The 24,377-nt window shown below is 42.3% G+C and overlaps 1 protein-coding gene across 1 annotated transcript in view; it reads right to left on the reverse strand.

The window, feature by feature from the left end:
- The window catches only part of ADAMTS17 (ADAM metallopeptidase with thrombospondin type 1 motif 17), a gene marked incomplete at both ends in the record, with an annotated part of 181,627 nt that overhangs the window by 52,302 nt on the left and 104,948 nt on the right, over positions 1 to 24,377 (reverse strand). The window contains 6 exons of the mRNA XM_084268070.1: positions 1,393 to 1,467; positions 3,754 to 3,874; positions 14,333 to 14,460; positions 17,015 to 17,181; positions 20,170 to 20,315; positions 22,292 to 22,393. Coding sequence (XP_084124196.1) covers positions 1,393 to 1,467; positions 3,754 to 3,874; positions 14,333 to 14,460; positions 17,015 to 17,181; positions 20,170 to 20,315; positions 22,292 to 22,393 — 739 coding nt within the window. The remainder of the gene's footprint in view (positions 1 to 1,392; positions 1,468 to 3,753; positions 3,875 to 14,332; positions 14,461 to 17,014; positions 17,182 to 20,169; positions 20,316 to 22,291; positions 22,394 to 24,377) is intronic.

A 24,377-nucleotide genomic window follows, 5' to 3' on the forward strand; every position in this document is an offset into this window, starting at 1 on the left:
TTCCACCTTTGCTGAGTGCTACTCATTGCAGTGGAGTGGCAACATCCATGGCCGTTTCTCAATAGTTGTGCTGATTCTCACTTGCTTGAGAGTAATTCCTCCATTGGCACCTGTCCACTTCCAGCCATGGGATAGCTAATTTGGAAGACAATCATTTCACGGGGGAGCCATGGATAGATTTCAAAGCCTACTACTATTGCTGTGAAGTTGGTCACTAGGATTTCTAACTTGCATGTTCTACTTAAATCCTTATAAGACATCCCACAGTCAGCATGAGGGTTTTATTTTCTCATAATTTAGATGTAAACCTTATTGACAAAAAAAGAGTTTCTTGTGTTGGCTAAAGGAGCTCCTAGCCAACACTACAACACTACTGTTCAAATATCTTTTCTTTCTTTTAAATATGTGCTGGACAAGTAACATGCACCATAGAAAGCCTGCTTTTTCACCACCTTAAAAAGGAAAATCGCTAGTAAAGATACACTCTTTCCCAAAATGAGAGTTACAACAACTGGCATATCTCACCTTATTCTGCTTTGCCATTAAAAAATTCCTAATATCTGTGGTCCTTCTTTTGGATCACAAGCAACAGGCAGCAGTGAAAATCTTGATATGGCTGAGAAAAGTCGAGACAGATGCAGATCTCATTCTTGACGCAGGTCTCAGAGCACTATAGGCACAGCCTTAGAGTCTGGACAGAAGTCGTCAGTGATAAATCAGCCACCCCACAGACATGAGCCAAAGAGCTGTCCTTTAGTTCTAGGCCCCCTGTACAGTGGCAGGGAGACAGAGTGGACTTCAGAACAAGTCTGTGTTTGCTTTTGAAATATTATTTTGTAGAAATAGGTACAGGGCATGCTGCCAGTCACAAGTAAACCTCAGTCTAAACAGTGTGTTCAGTTGGCCTACTGGAGACAGCCAGCTGCACACAAGCATATGTGATGTTTAGCATCACAAACAAAGGCTTCTGACCTCCTCCTCAAAAGAGAAATGGAATCCGTTTGCAGCTGGATCACCCCGGATCACAGGTGGCAAGATCTGCACTGCTGGACCTCCTGTGAGGCACTCTGAATGTTCCACTACCATGTCTCACCATGGTGGCAGAGCCTCATCTGCGACATTAAGGATGGAAAAAAAAAGAAATAGGACTGGTTCTTTTTACTTGATTAATGAAAATTTGGCTTTCTTTCATGCAGGAAGTTTTTCTAAAAGGAAAGGCTCTGTACTTGATATCTTTGACAAACGAGGCTAAATAGTAAAAGGACTTGAAGTTTATCCATGGCTTTTGATACCAATCTCTCCATCTAATGCAACCAAAGGAAGACAAAGAACCAACACCAAAGGATGTCACCAACACCCACTGACACTGCAAACAGCATTCAAGTATCTTACACGAGAAACACTTGGGAACAGCCTTTGCCTTTGCCATCACACATGTGGAAACCTTCTTACAATGACTATTGGTTACTAAGAAACAGAAAGCAGTTGGCATGGGTTTAGTTCACTTAATAGGGCTTGACAACATAAATTGCAATCACATATAGGGACCAATCCTGCAGTCAACGGAGTCCTATGTGCAGAGCAGCTGAGGATCTGGCCCAAAGGCCGTGGGTGCAATTTCCGAAACAGATACCACTCCAAAACAATCAATGTCTTGATATTTGAAGTCTGCTCTCTTCTGAAATAATAAATCAGCATACTTGATTCAGTGTGTCAGCCTGGATCGCAGCAAGTTCGTGGGGATTTGCCATTGACCTGTGCAATCACTGACATCTCCAAACCTGAATCTGTTACCGTAGTCATACTGTGTGTTCTCCTTTGCCCCAACTTTTGTCAGATTGTTTGGCCACATTTGCTTAAATGTTGGTTTAAAAGGAAAATAAAAGGCCAATGAGTATCTCCATGTTCACTTGTGATACCTCAGAGCCAACCCTGGAGCTTTGCCTCCAGCATGAGATTCAGGAAGCTAACCTGAGGGGAGTAACTCACAACGCAAAAAATGTCTGCAGAGTCTGGCCTGAGAATTGTAAGTGAAGAAAATCACAAAAAACCCAACCAAAACCCAAGGCTGGTATTGTTTGGCATATAATGGATGTCACTTAAACTATTCCCACAGAAAACTGAATTCTCTTTAAAATTATTAAATCAAAACATCTAATAAGTGTTTATGAAATTGCAATTGTAAAAGCAATTATCTTATAGATTATGTAAGGTGGGTAAAGGTGGAGACATTGCATTGACAGATTTGTGCTTCTGAAATGACCAACAATGGATAAGGTCAATAAATGCTTGAACACTGATGATGATCCAGTCAGCCATCTTCTCTTATTAGGTTACAGGGCGCCGGGGTTGAAAGCCTCCCGTAGTGTTTTGGCAGCCAGACAACCAGTTAAGGCTGAAACTGTTCTGTTCCTACAGCCTTGTAAAGTTACCACCCTCATCTAGTTGGAAACGGGTGCAACCTCCTGGCAGCAACCCAGAAATTTCTTATTTATCTGCACAAGATGTTTCATGGTCTCATTGGAAAAGACAAAAGATAGTTACTCTTCAGGAGCAATGAAGAAGTTCATGTACAGCTATAAAATACACCACAGAAATGAAGGATAATCTTTTCATGGGAAATGAGAAGCTTTTCCCACCATTTGCATCGAATGCAAGTGCTCTGACATAAGTAGGTGGAATATAACTGGGACAAAAGAGTCAAAGGCACTAATGTGGGAAATCACTCAACAGGTCTGGCCTAGCAATGCAACAGCACAATTATGTTCCAGGAGGATGTGGTGCAGGTGGGAAATCCTATCTGCATCTCAGAGGAGGTGACAGATCACAGCAGGCTCCTCAGATAAGGAGGCTACAGAGGAAGAGGTCAATGAACAAAACCAGAGCCTCGGACTTCAGTGCTGAAGCCTTAATTAAAGGAAACTGTTAAGCACTGGTGCTGCTCTAGTAGGTAAAGAGAACTAAAGTGTGTGCTTAAAGGGAAACTTTATGTGCTTTGCTGCATTCAGTCCTGGAGTAGCAGTATTGAATGTATTTCTCCATACAGAAATGGCAATTCTGTATTTCCTGAATGTGAAAAATTTTTTCTGGACAGTTCTTTCCTCTTGGAGCAGCCTGCAAGTGCTGAATCTGCCTTTCCTTCCCTTTGCCTGATTAGGGTGTGTGAAAAAGGGTTTCTCAGAAGCACGATACAGAAACTCAGAAACAAATATGAATTAAAACACCAAGCTGTACACACATTCATGTTTAACAAGAGAGAGAGAAGTCTTAATTCTGATCAGAAGCCCTTGTATCCTACAATGGATACTATTGCTGGCAGGGAGTCAGTAAAAATATTCAGAGGGGAGTGCTCTTTCATTTAGCTGAGATAGATATTCTAATTATGAGTCATCTGACACGTGCAACATACATCATTCTGAGCTCTCTGAGAGCTCAAAGATGGTGCTGATATCAGACTTGTCTCTCACTGGAAAAGATGCTGTGATTTTGTCTCTTAAAATCAACAGCACTGGTAGAATTCAAAATGAGAAACAGAATTTCATTCTGAATGAGGGAGTGGCTGGTATCTGGGCAACTGAATAAGAAGCAGACAGAATATCACATTTGAATTGAGTTGGGGTTTGTTTTGTGCTTCTAACGTGTTTATTAGAGTGGGTGAGTCCAAAAAGAAGAGCTATTACCACCAGACTTTAACTCTTCCTGTGAAGTTCAGAGAACCTCCACTCCACTAAAATGCTGCTGAAGGTTACTCACCCATCCCCTTGGTGTGGTTGAAGTCGCCTTTCACCACTTTACAGGTCTTGCCATCACCACTGCAGATTCCACAGCGATCCTCTTTGGCAGCTGAGCCAATGATTCCATCGCAGCCAATTTTCTAATGACAACAAGCAGAGGTCCCCATTATTTTGTTTGCAAGGTTAATGTACCTCTAAACATTGAGGTCAAGGCTAAGATAGACTGAAAACCCAAATGGTGTGAACTAGGCAGGGGAGCACTCACTTGGAAGGGTGTTGAGTGGGTTATTCAGAAACTCCCTTCTCTAACACTAAGAGCATCAACTTTGATTCAGAAGATTTAACTGAAGAGAGTTTCACAAACACTAGTTATTTCAGAGATCATCATAGATTTCACAGTAACCCACTCTAACTTCCTCCAAACACAACAGATTAAAACAATGTTTCATGTTTGTATAGCAATTTCCATCTGAGGAGCATAAAGACATCCCAGAGAAATGGACCATTATTGTGATTCTTAGTTTAGAGAAGTGAAAAAATGTAATTTTCCTAAATGAAAATTAACCCAAGTAACCAGAATCCTGGCCATAGTCCTTCATCACATAAAATTCAAAGTGCTGTTACAAGTTCCAGTGTGCTGCTCACTGAATGTGGTCTGCTTTGGACCAGGATCTTAATGGGGAGTGCAACATTCAGTTCTGAATACACTTTTGCAATGCCTGAAAAAAGACCTCATGAATCAGGTGGCTCGTGATTCCTGCAATGCAAAGGACATCAGTGAAAGCAGGTTGGGTTTATATTTGCCCAATATGGACTCTACAATTTCACAATTATAAACTTTTCCAGACACTTGCACTATACCAAGCTAGATATTCAATTGTAAAATAATAATAATAATGAATAAAACCCCTAATTATTTCATCTAAAGCTTCATTTGAAATCAAATCCGTGTAATTTTCTATACCTATCTAAACTTCTTTCAATAAAAATCTGCAGCTTTGTATCTATGGGCAGGTATTACTAGAACAGGCACAGCACTCTCCCTGTAGCTATAGAGGTTGTCTTGGCAGTTTTCCCTATTCCCAAACCCTTTCCAGGTTATGATGGTGACCACTGCACGTTTGTAGATCTTGAGGGTGATAAGACTTATCGTCATTAGTTTATCTATTGTTTTCTAACCATGTAAGACCCTCAAAATAATCAGGAATTCATTCTTAAACTATAAATTTCTACTGAAATCAGAGTTGTTATTAGCAGAGACTCTACTACTACAATTAAGTGGAAGATTTATTCTCTATAGATAAACAGTTGCTTGGCAAATGAGTTAGCACGACTGTCGCTAATAATACTTATATGAATAAGGCTGTTGTGTCTCTCCCGTCTTTGCCTTCAGACAGTAAAGCCAGAGGAAAGTTGGAGAGATATCTTAGGGAACAATCAAAACAACAAACATTTTGAAAAATAGGGTAAGCAGGGAAATATTCAGAGAACTTGGGCTGTTTATCTGAGGCTGCCTGCGTGTAAGCAATGTAATTTGGACCTGAACTCAAACGTTCCCCTTGTTTCAGAAGACACTGGCCACTGCCTAAGTCCAGATGTATTAGAGGGATCAAAGATTGCCAGCATTCAGACGTGTTCTGATGCAGTGCTTGTCTGGGTAAATCATTAGAGACAGACACATGCTGAGAAAGCATGATCATCCTAAACACTCAGAAGAGAAATGCTGCTCATTAACTAGAACAGCATGTGAGTCAGTGGACAAGAACTACAGGAGAAACTATAAACGGGAGCGCTAAAGGAAGGTAAGAAGAAGACCATGAAGTTTCTGGCAGTTGCAATTCTCAAGTCTAAACTTCATACCCACATCCAAAAAATAATCTGGGGATATTGAATGTGATTCTGCCCCCAAAACAGAGGCATATCCCAGCAGTTCTACTTCCAGGACAATCAATATGATTTATTAATGCAGTTGCTGAAAGGCAGTGGGAAATCTCTGCCTGCCTGCCTCCCTGCTGAGACACTGGAAAGGCTGCTTGGCATTTCAGATCCTAGTGCTATCTTTTATTGTAGAGCATTGTTGTTAGTGCTATGTGAGCACACAGATGAATAAAGGGAATATAATGAGCGTTGAACCACGCTTATTCCCAGTGCTACATGAGGAGTCTGCAGGACTGTAACGGAGGCAGGCAAAGAATGGGGAGTTAGCAATCACATGCTTTGCATTTACACTGTCATTTCCCAGATGATGTACATCAGTGGAAGCCAGCAAAGGCTCTGAAAGAACAAATTCCCCCTCTTCTGACTCTGGGGCTCAAGACAAGCCATCTCCTTCAACATTTACTAGGTGACAGACACACTTTGACTTGAGACCCCGTCTGAAAGTGTGGAAAAAGCACCCAGTGAATCTACAAATATACTCCCTTAAAACTTTGCTGGTTTTTACCTTTAATTTTCACCCTAATTCCCAGTGAGTGGAGGAACCTGGAATGGCCTTAGAGCCTTCCCTTCAATGACACCATCCCTCCCATCTACATGGTAGACTTTCCATTCAATCCAGGGCTTGAGGATTAAAGCCCCCATCAGATTCGGGCCAGGAAATGGCTTCTTACAAAGAAAATCTTTAAGAGAATAAACCAGATTTCTTTCTTGGCTTCAAGATGAAAATTGGTGCATTCTTGCTACTTTATGGAGGAAAAATACCTTGGAAGCACTTTACTCTTGTCTACATAAACATTAGAGCCCATTTCCCCATCCCCAAGCCTTCCAATCACTTCCAAAGTGAAAGTGTGTTTAATAACAGTACATAATGAAACAGCTTTTGTTCAGCCTTGACAATGGATTCCAAAAGCTGCAAAGTCATTTAGAAACACTTTCCAGTGACCACCTTGGTCACTTGGACCCTCTGAAAACTCCTCACATTGAAAATACTGCCACTCCTAAAACAAGAAAGGCCTTTTGTAAGGCCTGTTGCAATGAGACAAGGGGAATGGTTTTAAACTAAAATAGGGTAGATTTAGACTAGATACAAGGAAGAATTTTTAATGATGAGGGTGGTAAAACATTGTATCAGGTTGCCCAAAGAGATGATAGGTGCCCCATCTCTGGAAACATTCAAGGTCAGGCTGGATAGGGCTCTAAGCAACTGTTCTAGCTGAAGACATCCCTGATCACTGCAGGGGAGTTGGACTAGATGGCCTCTAAGGGTCCCTTCTAACCCAAACTACTCTGTGATTCTAAGTGGCAACTGGGAAGAGACAGGGCTGGAAGGACAAGGAAGCAAAACATAGTGAACATCACCCTTCCTGGAAAGAAAGTATCTGCCAGCAGTCCTTGGACTGTCAATTGAGATATATGTCCTGTTTCCTCCAAGGTGAGAAAGCCCCTGAGATTGCAGCATGGGGGCCCAGAAGCTTAAGCCTGAGTCCCATGAGACTGGGGAAAGGAAGATCTATCAAGTCTGTTCAGCATCAATTCTCACTGGCATTAGGCTATGTGCTATAAGTATTATACTATCAACCATTAAAATAGAGCTGTCCTCGACCTGCAGAAAGCTTTCAAAAAAGGTGGGGCTCAGTTAACTGTAAGCAAAAGGAAATCCCCAAGTTTCACTGCTCAAAAGTCAAGTTTCACAGTGAAGAAACAATCCCTTGAAACCCAAATAGCTCAAGTGAGTTATTTGATCTTTGCCATCTCTGACTTGTTTTGTGCTGCTTCCTCTACAGTCCACCTTACTGACCAAGGCAAGGAGATTTTTATAATTAAGAAACAGGCAGAAAGGGGAAGCTTTACATTCTGAAGATAGAAAGGCTTTGTAAATAACACCCTGTGTGTTTTCTGAGCCAAGAGTCAATCTGCAGGTGAGCTGGATACTTTCAGTTCCATCAGTCTTGAACGGAATGGGGAGAAGGGAAGTGGTTTTACAGTCCTACCAAGAAGATCTCTTAAGGAGTGAGCAGGGCACTTGGAGCTCATCTGTGTTCAGAAGGAAGAATAGCAAGTAAAAAGCCAGCCTGGTGTAACCACCACCTGTTTAGTAGTCTGTGGATGTATTTGCCACTGTCAACCTTGTTCTTTGGACACTTGGAGCTTCTCCATACCATCCAACATGGACTTGGACAGTGATATCCATCACTCTGGCAAAGGGATTGACGTTAACAACACCCAGGAGCCCAGCTCCTGCCTGTACGAGCTGTTGAAAGCCTGCAATGCTGCAGTGCTGCTAGTAACAGCATCCTTTGGACAAAGAAGCAGCAGATTTTAACCAAAGCCTGTCTCTTGCCCATATTAAAACATGGAAGTGCTGACAAGAAATTTAAAGATAAGTCTTTTGGGGCTTCAAGTCCTCAGCATGGATAATCACAACTATATCCACAGGTTTCTTGATGATCTTCAACCCAGGCAGTCTCCTACTCTGACACCATGGTTTGGAATTATCCATTGACCTTTAAATTGGCAGGTAACTGCACATTTGCTGAGCCAAAGGCCTGAAATTCATTCTTTCTGAGCTGATATCTTAGTCCACCCTTCCTTCCCTCCCTCCCCCTTCCTCTCATTTTTATAATTAAACATCTGAAAATACTGCTCGTTGGGTGGTATTTCTAGTTTCAGTCCCTGCTGGCTCCAGCATAGGAAAACTCCTCTTCTCTTCTGAATACACATCATCTGGATTCTTCTGTGTGAACTATTTTCTGTATTGCTTGGAAATTTCTTAATGATATTTTTATTTGTGTTTTCAATGGCTGTGCAAGAGTTCAATTGATACAGCCTGCGTGAGTATGTTTTGCTACATAAACACAATTATTTTGGTTATACATACCCACCCTGTGTAAGAAATGACATTGTAGGCTCACAAAACTGTAATGCTTCCCATATGCTCAACTAACTAGCTGTCTCAATGGATCAAATATAAATATTGATGCAACATGTGCCATTTTACAAATTAATCATGTGCAGAGCATGCTGGTTATGACAGATTCATCTACACTGCCAATTTTTTTGTCCATAATATCCAGTGTCCATTGATACCTCCAGGGATGGACCACATGAAACAGGAATGTACATATGTGAGGAACTAACTTTGAGATCTGAGGGTAAGAGAATCCTCATTTCTTTGTTTTAAACACGACTGCCCTTCTGGAGGATTATGGGTGTCTGTCAGGATTTGTACAGGAGGGTGAGCCTAGATCCCTAATCAAGCAGTTCATCTGTAAATTACTTATTTCTGTTCCACAACAAATTTTGCATGATGAATTTGAGTCCGTGTAGAAGCTGGTTCAGCAAATATTCTTGTGTCATTTCCTGAGCCTTTAGATTTTATCTGAATCACAGCAGCTCTGCTGTAACAGGAGATATGCACTGCCTATTTTACTGTCTAACCTGCATTAGATACTAGATTACACTTGCCCACTGACTTTGTGTTTAGATCCCTTAGCAGGTCATGGGTGTCCTGGTTTCAGCTGGGATTAGAGTTAATTTTCTTCCTAGTAGCTGAAACAGTGCTGTATTTTGAGTTTAGTATGAAAATAATACTGGAAGCACAGTAAAGTTTTAGTTGCTGCTAAGCAGAGTTTACAATTAAGTCAAGGAATTTTAACCTTTCTCTTGCTTTCTGTAGCCACCCCTTTCCTTCTGATCCTTCCAAACCAGCTTCACCTGAATTGGCACCTCTGACTGCTCCCACCCTGCCTCTGCCCTGGTTCATACCAGTGCCAGCAGGCTGCAATTACTACAGGATTTTACATCAAGTGTCCATTCTTTAAAAGAAGCATCTATTATGTCAGTTATGGATGTGAAAATAATACATATTTATCAGTATATGATATACCTTTTCAGTTCATTCTTGGCTGCTCAATCTACAAGCAACATCTAAACCCTTCAAGGTAGATAACACAATTGACTATTATATGCTCTCCATGGGTTAACATAGAAGAAAAACAGGGGAAAACAGTATACTTTTTCTTATATCCCACTATAAAGTACACTAAGAAGCTGTAAGATACTGACAAAATCTTGTTTTTTCTCACCAGAAGCCCTGATACTCTTTTTAGACCTCAACTTACACTGCTACAGTCCCCAAAATCAGGGAAAAAAAGGCAATTACACAACAGATTTCTGTACTTCAAACAACCCGTCTGGATTTTGTGCATATATACCAAATAATTTATCAAAGTACAGTGCTAAGCCAAGTTGTTGTATGGAGACAAGCTACCCAGTCTGGAACATCTTGTACCACAGTTTGTAACATGGGAATATATACAATACACAGAAAACACTCAAGTGGGAAGGCAAAGCCAGAACTGGATGCATCAATCAAGTGCAAAAAGTGGGTACTGAGTACCAGACAACTGTTTGCCAGCAATATGTACAGTAAGGAGCTGCAAATTATTGTCTTCCAGTTGTGGCCCTCTCCTGGCACCTTGCCTACTCAATCTGCAAAAACTCTTGTTGAAAATGTGTCCATTTTCAACACTGTGCTCTGCCTTCACACTGTATGGCAATTGCTTTGGGAAGAAAGTCATTCTGCAGCACTCTCACTGTGCCAGGACAGCCCAGTGTGTCGCTGGGGGATGGACTGTGAATCCACCAGCAAGGTAACAGTAGCTGTAATGTGATAAAGTATTCATGGGAAAACTCTAGATAGAGCCAAAACATCCCCACCTCCTGAACTGTTAAAGCACAGCAAAGACTGCTGTTGATCTCCAGCCCTGTTCTGCTATACAGGAGGTCTGTCTTTTCAAAGAGACCTTGGATTACATCCTGAAGTACAATCTGTAGTCCCCACTGGAAAGTTCTCACGCTATCATGAGCCTCAGACTAATCCTCCTTTGAGAAAAGCCAGCACAAAGTCATGTGTGTCGTAAGAGTCAGCTGAGCAGCTTGTCTTCTCCCCACATCACTGCTGTGTGACATCTGACACCTTTTTTAGCTCTACTTCTGCCAGCAGTTTTCTATTAACATCAGCAGCAGAGAGTGAAGAACTGTAAAAGGATAGAAAGCACACTGCTTCCATGCATGTTGACTTGTGAAACATACACTGAGCTGTTGTGAGGAAGAACAAAACCTGCAGGGAATCCTCTCTCTGAAAATCACTTGTCACTTGAAGAGAAGTATGAGAAGATAAAAGTAATCTGAGCTGCAGGTTGCATGGCCCTACCCCGTCTTCATGAGTACAGTGTCTGTGGAAGCAGGTGAGAGAGATGGTGCAAAGCATACATGAGCACTCAATCTCTTCCTTCTCAAATGCATCAGACTGCTCTCCTGCCTGCTCCACATTTTCTGTCTCTGAAAAATCCCAGGAGAACTGAAATTCTCCTTGCTAGAAGACTATGTACATTTCAAGAAGAAAAGCTCAAAGCTGTATATACACATTGAACAGGGCATCTCCTTTGCTCACAAGATGGCAAGTGGGTTTGTCATTACTCTACAATGTTTCTTCTAAAGGCATAACTTTATAACACTCCTCCCTTAGTGCCCAGATGCAGTTGGGGTATTTTAAAGCTTCAAAGAATCTGTTTCTGCTCCCCTTCTCAAAGTGCCCTTCTCCTTGCAAGAACAGTTTTTTCCTTTGCCATGTTCATCTATATTCATTCATCATGCAACACAATCACTTAGGAGCATCCACTGCTGAAGGAAAAAGAGCTATTACATTTCCTGGACTAGATGTTCACAGACAATGGTTACTGCTAATATGTCTGTTACACAGGCAATGTATCATTCCTGCCTTTGAGAGCCTTTAACTAGAAAGATTAAGCAAGAAAATAAATAACAGTAATACCACCCTCTGATTTCAGCACTTATTCTCTTCTCCAGGCCCCCTGCAATGCTTGTTGCCAGGCTTTGTCTACACTGAGTAAAGAAATAAGGAGAAGAGTGATTAAATAAATATGCCAATTAAATTGGTTTAATAGGCAGCTATTTAGACAAGTATCTGTGGCAAACAGGGTACACATTCCCATATGGCAATTCTCAGCACTGAACTGCATATAAGGCAGAAGAGTGTTATAAATGAGTTCAGGAGGCTTTCAAATCTGCTCGGCTTGAATTCATCATTTTGCATTTTCTCTAAGCCAGATGCAAAGGGACTGAATGTTCTGCAGCTGTCATCACCTCTCTGCATGTTAAAGGCAGTTGCCCCCAACTTAGAGTGCAATTTGCTTTTCATGATGTACCTCCAAAGATCTGCACTCATAAAGGTTTTCATTTGGGGGGGGAGCTGGCTACTGCTCCTCAATGGAAGAAGAATATGTACATTCCCATAATGTCTGATTTACCATTTGTGGCTGATCTGAGTGGTTAGAGCAGTAAAACTGGCCAGCCCAGCATAATGGTCAATGGCACACAGCTGGAGATGCACAGCTGGCCTTACTATAAAAAGGTTTTAATGGGGTTTTTAGTTTATTCAGATACAGCTGAAACCAGGGAAAAAATAAGTAACCTGGGATGCACCATGAACCTGGCTCTATGCAAAGCACTTTGTACTAAAAAGCATGTAAAGAATCAAAATCTGTGCTGGCTCCCCAGCAACTTGCTGTTCAGATTCTTCATCTGAATAAATTAGGACTGAATTAAACACGCCTCTTCAGCAGCATTTGGCAGGAAACAGTGGGAAGTGTCTCCTTGCAGCAGTGCAAAATTCAATCCAGATAAAGATTTTTCACTTATCTCGTTGCATTGCTGCTAGTAAAGCTGTGTTATTCCTCTAAAGCTTCTTTTACACCCAGGTAATTATCATTTTCATCTATCTCCTTGTCTGGAATTCTCAAAACAATAAAAACTAGGAGTTCTTAATCACTGCTCACAGAAATGCTGCTGAATTTTGGTGTGCCTTCAGCCCCCTGGGCAAGCCAGCACATCTCCAGTGAAGTGACTGGAAGTAAAGGGTGATGCTAGAGAGATGCTGAGGTGGTTATAACAGGCTGGTTAGTACTGAGAGAAGGAACTCCTAGCATAGGATACAAATCTACATGAGGATAAACTTAGAAGGAAGAATCCAGCACTGGCAAGGTTGCAGAAGCTAAACCAACCATCTTCCACACCACTAACGTCTGCACAGCAAACTTTGAGCAAATGCTACATAATTAGGAGAAAAACCATTAAGTGTCTGGCCCTGTAATAGTGTCCTTGACAAATGACTTGAATCCAACTGCAACACATTGCTAGAAGCATCCATTCCAAATGACTTCCTGTAATTTATGCTCTTTAAATAAATGTTTTCTTCTCTCCCTTCCCTTGTCCAAACCTGAAATCTCCACTTAAGATGAATCTACACAATTCTAACAAATTTTTAAGGAAATCTGAAAGACCAGCTCTAAGAGATGACCTCCTTGAGCATTCAATTACAAACTGTCTTACTGCCCAACAAACCATAAGGAGCTGTATTACAAAGATCTCTCACACTTAATTTTGGTACAATATGTAATTTGGCTAGAGAGAAATAATGATCATTGCAATGGCTATGGGCCATCACACCTTCACTCCAGGAAATGGTATCAGATCCAAAGACTCCTGAACAGAGTCCCCTTCATTTCCATTCTTGACTTGTCTAATCAGAGACAGAGGGAAACAAACAAATTTGATGTTTGGCCAGTCCATGCAGGGACAAGCAAGGGGACACTGATTGTCCCATTACAGTACACTAGAAGGAAGCCTACTCTAAATTTTCTCTAGTTTGCTCTTTTATGTGATCCAAGCAAGGCAATGCAGATGAAAGGCAAAAGAAAACTGGCTTGGGTTGTGCTTGAGGATCTGCTTTTTTAAACCTATGTTCTCTACTGTGTGGAGCTTTAAAACCTAGTTTGTGGGTGGAATCACAGATTCACAACGTTGGAAAAGACTTTTAAGATCATTGAGTCCAACCATTCCTGTCCTCTACTAAACCATATCTCTAAGTACCTCATCTACCTGTATGTCCAATACATCCAGGGTCGGTGACTCAACTGCCTCCCTGGGCAGCCTGTTCCAGGTCCTGACAACTCTTTCAGTGAATTTTTTCCTAACATCTAAGGAACCTTTTTCTTACTACAGGCTTTGATGGACCCCTACGGTAACTCACCATGGTGTTACCTAGAAATACAGTTAACAAAAATCACACAGGGGAAGCTACTGGTTCATGCAGCTTCAGGTGTTGAAAAAGCTTCCTCAGGATTTCTAGACAGGAGCCAGGTAGACCTGAAAAGCATCATGGTCCTGGCACTTGTAACAAGCTCATGACAATTTGCAATCCAGTTTGCAGCATTAGTGTTTTTTCAGTGATTCCTCTAATAACCAAAAATGGAGCAGTTAAGCAAGCCAGATTTCCACTCCCATCTGCTCCCCTCACAGAAGCCCCTTCCCACCCAAGCCATCTGATGACTCCACACAAGCAAATGTAATCATTGAACATTCCCAGCTGTTCCTCATACCTCAGGCATTTATCATAATTCCCAGACCAAGACACAGGGTTGTGGAGCACTTGCAATGGGTCTTATAAAGTAGGGTTGCCCTCTCTCCTCACTGCCAGCCTCCCAGCCACCCACAGGGATGCCTGTCCTTCCAGGATACACACAGCTGCCCTGGGCTAGACATACCACTAGAAATAAAACAAGAGAAAGTTACTCCACCTGGCACTTGCCATGTACACAGAGGTCGGTCTCGTAAGGCCCACATGGAGTACCATCGAGGACTCTGTCCGTCACGAGCACAGGGGAATCCTTCCCCAGAGGAGAGCAGAAGAGCTCACAGGGCTTATCTGGAAAAAGAAATACAAAAGCAACTGCCTTCAGGAGCAGCACAAACAAGTGTTTGAGGCAATGGTGATGCAGTTCCTCCATGAATACCTTTGGAAAGGCATCTGTGGATATTGTCATCTTTGAAGGAACATGTGCCTCTCATGCCCACTTTGAGAGATCAATATTCAAAGAGATGAGATTGGTCTTTTAAGACACAGAAAACCATGCAGTCAGTACCTGTCTGTGAACAGAATGGGCTTGTTACAGGGAACATTCAGCCTGAATCAAATGACCAAGTCACTGTGTGAATGTCTCAGACAAGATTCAGGCTACAGCCAGTGATTTAATAAGACCAAGTTCTTCGGTCCATTTCTACTCTTGATGGACTGACTCTGTTGCATCAGTTTGCCACTAAGAACACTTGATTACATACATTTAAAGCATTCTTGTATACATATTGCCTACTACTTCCTTAAATTGATATTTGTGGTCCTACAAGCTATTCTGTCAGGAAACTGCTGCCTGAATCAAGAGAACTCCCAAATTCATTTGAAATACAACAGTAGAGAAAAGCTGCATTTTTCATCCATGTCAATGGCAATCACTATATTACATATTTAGACCTCACTTTGGAAAAGCTACTATTAAGTTTAGCTGGAGAAGGAGTTAAGTAAAAAAAAAGCTTTTTTAAAGGTTTGTATTAGTAACTGGCAGCATACAGCAGATGTCAGGGTTTGCTGACCGCATCTGCCATATGTTTAAGTAACAGATATTTAGGCAATGTAATGCTTTTCCTTTGGAGCTGACTCTGCTACTCACAGACTTCATCCAAGGAAGAACCTACAGACATCCAAATGGAAACATGCATTGTTCTGCACAGTCAAGCACCTCCACTCATCAGACATGAGAGAGAAGGTTTGACAGTGCATTAAGTGGCACAAGCCTTTTTCTAATCAAAACTCTGCAATCAGCTCCCACCTCGCTCATACTTGTAAGCAGAGTTCAAGCACAGTGGAGATTAGCTCTAGGCTGGTTTGGCTCTGTGTCTATTTGAACCCTTCTGGGTGTGGTGCTTTGATATGCAGAAAAAAGGTATTGGAAAACATTGCCTGAGTGCTCTAACATGTCTCAATAAACAGTGACACTGAGATGTGAAGCTGAGCTGCACATCTGTCCATCTGTCTCACTTGACAGAGGAACTACAGGCGTATCCTGTGGATGTTCGAACTCCCTGCCTTGTGTCTGATGCAAAGCAAATTCACCCAGGCTGGATTTGGTTTCACTTGCAGAGGGAGCTGGGAAAGCTGTTGGAAGCACAGCTTGTTCAGGAAGCTGCTAGTCTGACCACCTCTGCACAGCCTCTCTTTCTGTAGCAGCAAGACCTGTGACAGGATTGGCATTTGTGGAAACAGGGCAGCGTGGCTCAGCTGAGTGAGGCTTTGCTAGAGAGTGGGAAAAATGTCAGCTATTGTCTTTTAGCAATAGCTTGTCCAGTCTTTAGAGGCCAAAACATGGCATATTCCTTTTCTGCAGCTGAATGCAGTATGCAGTTCCCACGGCAATAGGTTGCTAATTCTGGCAGCACTGGCCAGAGAAGTTCACTGAATCACTTGTGGGCTTTTTCTCCTCTCTCTCCTACTTACAGTACTCTCAGCAATCTATAGTGTCTGGAAACAGCTCACTCCTGGAAAAAGCTGGGAGTTTTCTGGGACTGCAACTAGTCAGGGAAGTAGCTCTGCATTGTGCATCCACTCAGCAAAACCATTTGGGGAGGGAGACAGAGGGGAACAACAAGCAAAACCAGCTTGTCCCTTAGGGCATCTGAAGGACTCATGGTTTTAGAGGGTCTGCTGTGGGAAACGAAGTGCTGCCTGTGTGCTTGTCCTGGTGTCAGACCTAACTTGTCAGTGCTAGCACAGGAAAGGGCTTATCCAGTGTCTGGTCTTCTGGTATCAGTTTCAACACCACCTTCCTCTGTTCAAGCATGTTGCTAAGCTGAACAAATGAAACCACCTTTGTCTGTTTTTCAGCAGAGTGCAGGGAAAGGTGTTTGTTCCAGCAGAAGGGGCATTATTATGATTCTTTTTCATATCCCCCCAACATCTGGTTGAATAGCAGCTGAACAGCAAGATCCAGCCAAGGAAGCATTAAAGGAAAGTGAGTAGGACCAGCAACCACGCTGAAATGCCCAGAACTGACACACAATAAAAATGTCCCAGTGAATCCTTTTTTTTCAGTTCCAAATTAACTTGTACTTTCTAATGTTTAAACTCCCATTCCCAAATAATGTGATTCCCTGTCTGAGTGGGTGGGTAAGGCAGTTCTCCCCCAGAAAGATGAGTAAAGAACTGACAGCTCTGTACCTTCTGTTAAGAAGGCCAGAAGAACAGAAGGGCAGCACTAACAACTAATTGTGATTAGTCTTTTGGCTGTAGCTAAGGGGAACATGCTGTAGCCTTCTCATGAACAAATGGAAGTCTTGAAGCTCAAATCAAGATGGGTTGAGAAGCTGCACTGAAAGAACAGAAAGGAAAGTGAAAAAAACTTAAGGAAAGGAAGGTGAAAAAAACTTACCATCAATGACGACTGCTGTCAGGAGGCTTTTCTTCTTGCTGCTGTATCTGTCGTGGGCTTGGCACTGTTGGTCCCTGAAGCTTGGCACACCTTTAGGGCAGGGTAAGTTCTCACAGACAGTGTGCTCCACGCTGGCTCCACGGCAGTTCTTCCCACCTGGTCCTGGGCTATGTCAGGAAAGACAAACCAGGGTCAACAGGAACAGTACAGCTACTCACAGACACACCACTGCCAGAGTTTCCCTGTCCAAGGCAACTCTTGAAATAGCAGGAAGGATCCTTCTTCTCAGAGGTTCCTTGCTGGAGGTCAAATCCTGCTCTCAATGGCTCTGATAAAAAATTATTGAAGCTCCATTCTGGATCTATAAATGGTATATCATAACAGATGCTCTGGAGTATTTGGAAGGAGTGGGGAAGAAGCTTTTGGAGTGAGCTGCCATACTGCTAAAAACTGGAATTTGGCTGGAGCTGCTTTTTATAGCCATCTGTTAAGGAAAAGCAAGAACATGACTTTATCCATCTTTGCTGGTTCCAGCTGGGGATACAGCTATGAGACAAGTTCAGGAGAGTATCAGAAATTATCTGTTAGGATGTCTAAGGCCTTTGCTTACTTGGGGTTTTTGTTTGTGTTTTGTTTTGCAAAGAAAATGCAGGCTATTGTTAGTAGTTTGAGTTTTCCTTCTTCTCTGGGGAGTCATAAATAAGAATAAATAGATTTTGCAGGTGCTTAATCCTGGTGCTGGATTAGGAGCCTTTCCTACATGCTTAAAAACCAAATGTGTAAAATGGTGTGGTTTTCATGGATGGAGATTATCAGGTGCACAGACACCCTACTTGTGGTACAGGTTATAACTAACTCTATGTTATTTAAGTTTCAAACTGCTGAGAACAGAACCTTAGAGGATGTTTACTGTATCCCCATTGTTAAGAGTGTTTGAGGCTGGGGACAAAACAAGCTATGGAAAGAGGAAGGTAAAACATTTTGGATTGCCTCCCTCTGCCTTGGGTATTCTGTGTGATCCTGGGCACAGTAACACCACCGTGGTGCCTCTAAGTTCCCCATTAAGAATACAAATATTTAACTTTGGTATTTGAGATGGAACCACAGATTGTCCTCTGAATCCTTTGAACTGCCTGACTGTGCAAATATAAATAATACTCAGACACATCATGCTCAGTGCACCTTCCAAAGCCGAACCTTCGCACGTCACCATCAGTTAAGAAACCTGTCCCAAGTCACGGAAGTTAAGTCAGAGCTCAGGCCTCATGTCACAGCAGAACCCAGAATTCTGCAAAAGAATCTGAAGGGACAGATCCCTGTCATCCCAGATCCCAAGCCCTATATAATACGGGCTCTAGCACCGCCCAGGATTTCCAATAAAGTGCAATTCAAGTCCACCCTGACACATGCTTGAAAGAGTAACTGTGAGAGATCTCCTGGAAGACAACATCATGGCCATCTTCCACTGTGTATTTGTGCCAAGAGAATCCCCTCACTAACAGAGAAGAGGAAATCAAAGTCCATTTTTACTATTGTGACCCTTTTACATGACAAGAGGGGACAGGAGGAGGGGTGGAGAACTCATTCTCACGTTCTGCTTAAGCCAGTGTTGTTCTGTTCAACAACAGTCCCAAGCCTAGACAAGAACACAAGGCATTACAACTCAAAAGTCTGCTTGTGCAAATTGGATCATGACACACTGCCTTACAATCATTTGGAGGTAATGCATGTGAATACTCACAGAAATTACAGAGAGGAAAAACCAAATCAAACAGTGAAGCAACTGGTTTAAAAATACTGATAGTCCCATAGGCTCAAAAGTCAGCTGGCAGGAGCAGAGATTCCAGTTTAAAAAAAAAAATAATCCCAAGACCAAATATATATAAAATAAAAGATAAATCCCTTAGCCAATGTTTTTGGACAGTGAATAAACCAGCTGCAGAAGAAGTGGGCCCATGCCAGGAATTTGAAGCAAAAGAAGATCACGTGTATATCCCCAGCCAAGAATGCATATGAGCAAAAGAATTTTCAAATCAGTGTGCAATCTTGGAGGGAGCATTTCCTGCAATTTAAGGAACAATGATGAATGGGTTAGGCTGGTCAGCACTGTGGTTAAAGAGACTTTTCGTAGCTGACAGCAAAGAAACCGGCTCAGCCCCTTGTTCATGAAAATGAGCTGGTAAAAATCAAGCTTGGATGTTAGAGACATGCAACAGCAGTTCAGCATTATTTAAGGAGAGGAATAAACAAGAAATATCCCTTTCACACGAATGCAGCTCAGCAGCAGCCAGTGTGTGCCCATCCATCATTTAGGCATGTCTTCAAAGTGGCTTTGTTGCTAGCCAAAAATTCAATTCCTATTTAAAAATAAAAATTTCCTGTGCTTTGTCTGTGGAGAAAACTTTAAAATATGAATAAAGTTAGAGATACACATCTTGGAGGACTGATCTCAAGAGCGTGAGCACCCTCATTCATCTCAGAAGTTATAATGCACACAAACAGGGGTGGGCATTTAAATGGCCACCATGGGAACCTGTTCAGGTTTACCATAAGAAAAAAGACTTCCAGATGTGCCTCAACTGACCTGAGGGATTAAGGATGGCACATGGTAAATAACATCACTTACATTTCTTCCTGAATCAGAAAAAAAAAATCCAATCCCAAGCAGAAAGCATATTTGTAGTCACTGTGGAGGAGCTCAACAGCACCCACTGCACTCCCTGTGTGGGAAAACTTTCATATGCAGCATGAGGTGATCCTGCTTTAGCAGGGGAGTGCACTAGACGATCTCCAGAGGTCCCTTCCAACCCTGACCATTCTGTGATTCTGTGAATCAACCCCTCCTCATTCACTCAGTGCTGGAGAGGAAACACAGCATCATTTTTTTTTTTTTCTGCAAAACTATATGTCTTTCATTAAATTGTATCTATGTTTGAATAATTGAAATGGGTCACTTCCAATGGTAACCCTTCAAGCCACTTCCAAAGAACCGACTCAGTCACTCCAGGATATTGACTTGGTCCTTGATGGTATGAACAAGAAATCTCTTGTGTCCTCTGCACAGCTCTGTTGCCCATTTCTATCCCTACACTCTTGCAGCAAGGATTGTCTAAGTCCTACATGCAAAAAGACATCAGCATGATGGGAAGACTTACGGGGGATTGTCGCATTTCCGCTGCCTGAATCGCACTCCTGTGCCACACGTCCGGCTGCACATGCTCCACTGGCTCCACATGCTCCAGTCTCCATCAACGTGCTCAGGGATGGGAGTTTTACTGACACACTCCCCAGCTCGGCACCACTGAAATGCAACTGTGTTAGCACAGGCTGGGAAGAAGCCCCGAGATTACAACAAGCCCATGTTCATGTTTCTAGAGATTCGAGCTTTCAGGGAGGTAAAGGTGGGAGGAGAAAGGGAGCAATACAGAAATTTAAGTGTCACCCTCAACAAACCCCTCAAGGGAGTTCTGTCATTAAACAAAATCCCCTCAAGGGAGTTCTGTCATTAAACAAAATGACAGAATTGAGCCCCTTGATTTATAAAGCAGAAAATGATCTAAGTGCTAAGACTTAAAACCACACTCTTCAGAGAAACCAGGTCCAAGGAATTACACCCCAAAGCAATGTCTTAATCAGCAGTACGTACAAAATAATTGAGGTATTTCGCACCTAACTTGGCTTAAAGCCCCAACCAACCTTTGATTCATGTAGGTTGCACCAGCTCCTGACCATACAGCAAATTTGGCTTATTCCCCTGTTCTGTCCAGCTCTGGTACAGTAAGCAGTCTTAGGAAAGAATTACCTGGATTTCGTCTTTAGAAAAACATATTTCTAAAAATCTTTCATCTCAGTTTCCTTGTCACGCTCTCCAGGACCCAGCTTTCCTTGTCATTGTTTATTAGCAAGCAAGAAAAAGGTCTCTAATCTTACATTTTAGCATCAAGCTTAAATCTTACTCATTCTTACCTCCCCCACCATACAATATACAAAAATATTAGAAGCCCAAACCAGTAACTATTGGGTTGGCAGTTGCCAAACCAGTCAAGTTCCTTTGTAGCCTAACAAGTGATCAGCCATGCTGGGAGAATCAACCACATATGCTTATGAACCATATGCCACGTATCACAGGTCGTCTCAGAGGTTAAGGACGTACATTTAAGTCAAGTTCTCTTCGCACAGCAGGTCAGGGAGGCAGCAGCTCAGCCCCAGTACCTCCCACCCTGATGGCACTGAAGCCAGTTACCAGAATGGTGATTTTCACTGGATTTTCATCTGTCAGTTTATTTTGCGTCTCTTGTAACAATTTCCTACATTGACCTGGATTCTGGAAAGCCTGTACAGGCCTTAGTCATCTGAGTATCTATGTAACAGTAACACAAATGATCCTTCAGAAATAACTGGACATCACTGAAATTGAGCTCAACACATTTCAAGCTACTTTTAGAAACTACAAAGTTTTTAAATAGTCTCTTTTTCTTTCCCCCTTTTTCTCCACTCCCCAAATGTCAGCCTAAATGCTCTCCACACTTTCTACCTCAAATATAGCCAAGAACACTGGCACCTTAGCTTACACTGAAAAAACCACCTCAGTCATGGAACATCACTGACAGCAATCAACAGATGTGATGGGAGTGAGCTGCTTCCTCACGACTCACAGGGTACCCAGTCTGCACACTCAGCAGTGAGACATGGGGTTTTCCTCCAGTGTTTTGTGCCTGGACCACAAGAACTTGACTACTGAGGCCTCAGAGGTTACCAGAATACATGCATCATAAAATCAGAAAGACCTAACCCAATCTGGCTGTTAATTGAGCAGTTTCTGTAACAGAATCAGTAAAAAAATATTTGTAACTTTATTAATGTTTATAAATCTGTGAAGGGCAAGAGTCAGGAGGAGGGAGCCAGGCTCTTCTCAGGGATGGCCAGTGATAGGACAAGGGGCAGCGGGTGCAAGCTGGAGCAGAGGAAGTTCCATGGGAATGTCAGGAGGAACTTTGTCACTGTGAGGGTGACAGAGCACTGGACAGCCTGCCCAGAGAGGTTGGGGAGTCTCCTTCTCTGGAGACATTCAAACCCACCTGGATGTGTTCCTGTGGGGTTTAGTCTGGGTGATCCTGCTCTGGCAGGGGGGTTGGACTAGATGAGGTTTCGAGGTCCCTTCCAACTCCTAACGCTCTGTGACTCTGTGCTTATGGTAAATACTGAACATATTGGGAATATTATTCCACAGACAACACTGGAAAAAACAACCTGACTGCTACTGAGCGTCTGGATTACCTTGTCTGCGCCACATTCAGTGCCATCCAGAGGGGGGTCCAACTTTGTTTTGCAGGATGTATCTCCTTCCACCAGGCACCAGAGCCCAGCACACATCAAATGCTGTAATCACAAAGGAATGAGGTGCAGTTATTACTTTTGGATATGTCAGCTATCATTATGGGGTACCCTACAAAGCTCAGGCACCCTTTCTCAAGTGAATCCTGAGGCATCTGGTTGGTTTGGGAGCAATTAATTTTTAAGGCTAGACTGGCATTAAATGGCAAGGCTGGGGACATAAAAGAGATTGATGGATGTCATTATCAGGAACAAAACCCACCCAAAACAAGTGCATTATTTAAATAGATTTCTTTTCACAAGAAAAAAATCTGGTCCATTAGAAAAGAATTATATATTGGAGGCCAAGATGGGTGCTTTGGAACCATGCCACATGCTCAAATGTCCAAAGTGCTTAATTACTTGTATTCTTTAAAAAGATACTCAAGTAACTAATCATACTGAAACACAATCAGCCCTGCTAGATCTGGTGGTAGTTATAATCAGCCAGCAATGCCCTTTGAGAGAAGATCTTAAGGCTGAATGAGAAAGAGGAAAGGATTTCATGGTGTGCCATGTAGCAGAGGAGCTTGGTGACAAGCAGGGATGAAGTAACTAAAGGTTTGGTGGTGAGAAGGAGCTGCTAGAGACCAACGTGCTAGGGAAGGTGAAAAGTGAGATGGAAGGGCAAGAGCAGCAGGAGGCACAGCACATCTCACCACCAGACTTGAAACACATTCTGGGTATCATTACTCAACACTGCTCAGCCAGCGTGTGTTGCAGGAATATTAATGCTGACCACACTTGCGTGATCTGTCAGATCAATAAGGTTTGCAGAAATTGAGAAAAAGAACCAGGAAAAGGGGCCTTTACATCATTAACATTTTCCACAGCATCCATCATGCTTTGCATTCCATGCAAGGGGATGATTTCAATACAGTGCTACACATCTGAGCACCCAAAGAAAAAAAAAAAAAAGAAAAAGAAGAGTTACATTTCTTTCCACTATTGTTCACGTTTCAGTGTAATGGTAAAAAGATGAGAAGCCTGACTCAAGTGCCAGCTGGTCTTGTCAAGATTTATTGCACCTCATTAAATAGTTGAGTCAACACGCTTCAACCTTATGGCTCTTTCACAATGTAATGTAAGAGGCTGTGGGTGCATGTGTGTTTTGTGTACATGCATGTTGGTATGTCTACATAAAATAGATCTGTATGGCAGAGGGTGCAGACGAGATAAATCCCAATACCAAGAGTGATGATGTAGAACATACTGAAACAAAATAGTTATCACAGCGGTATCTGCATCCTGGTTTATTTCTCTGTCTCTTTCTGGAAAGAGGTTTTTGCACTATTTAAACCAAAAGAACGTTCACAAAAACTAGAAGCAGATGGCACAGTTCAGCAACATCTGTATCAACCACAACACAAAAAGTCATAGTCAAACAAACAACAGCAAATACGGAGGGGAAGCCTAAATCAATGAATTTTCAAGACATTTTCCCCATCCTAATAGAGCATATGGGAAAATAACAGACTTTAGTAACTCTGACTAAATGACTGTGACAAATTAGCAGTTCACCCACAGCTCTGAAAGCATTTAAGCACCAATTAACCATAAGGACACCACATAGTGCTTTGCAGATAGGTATACTGGGACAGAAGAATTGACAAGCCAGACATTTCAGAGCTTACTGAGAAATTAATTGTTCTGCACCCCAATTCCCAGATTCTCAAAACCCCTACCTTCCTTGGAGAGGACTAAAATCAGAAAGTACATCAATTAATTGTCAAGTGTTATGGAAAGAAGACTAATCTAGGCAACAAACCACTGTAACTGAAAAAGCTTTTTCCCAAATGCCAAACGTAAAGCTCTGAGAGGACCACTTGTTTTTCTAGCTGTAAAGCTGAAAGTTGTTACTAAGTCAAGGTCAGGAACTAAGTGACAATCTGGATGATCTCTTCTTCCATGATTGTTGTGGACAGTGATCTCGTGAACATACTGTCAGCAGTGCCTCCTTTCAAATTGTGGTTGGGGAATACTGATCTGT

The sequence above is a fragment of the Gallinula chloropus genome (genome assembly GCF_964237585.1).
Source record: "Gallinula chloropus genome assembly, chromosome: 9".
NCBI classification, from domain to species: Eukaryota; Metazoa; Chordata; class Aves; order Gruiformes; family Rallidae; genus Gallinula; species Gallinula chloropus.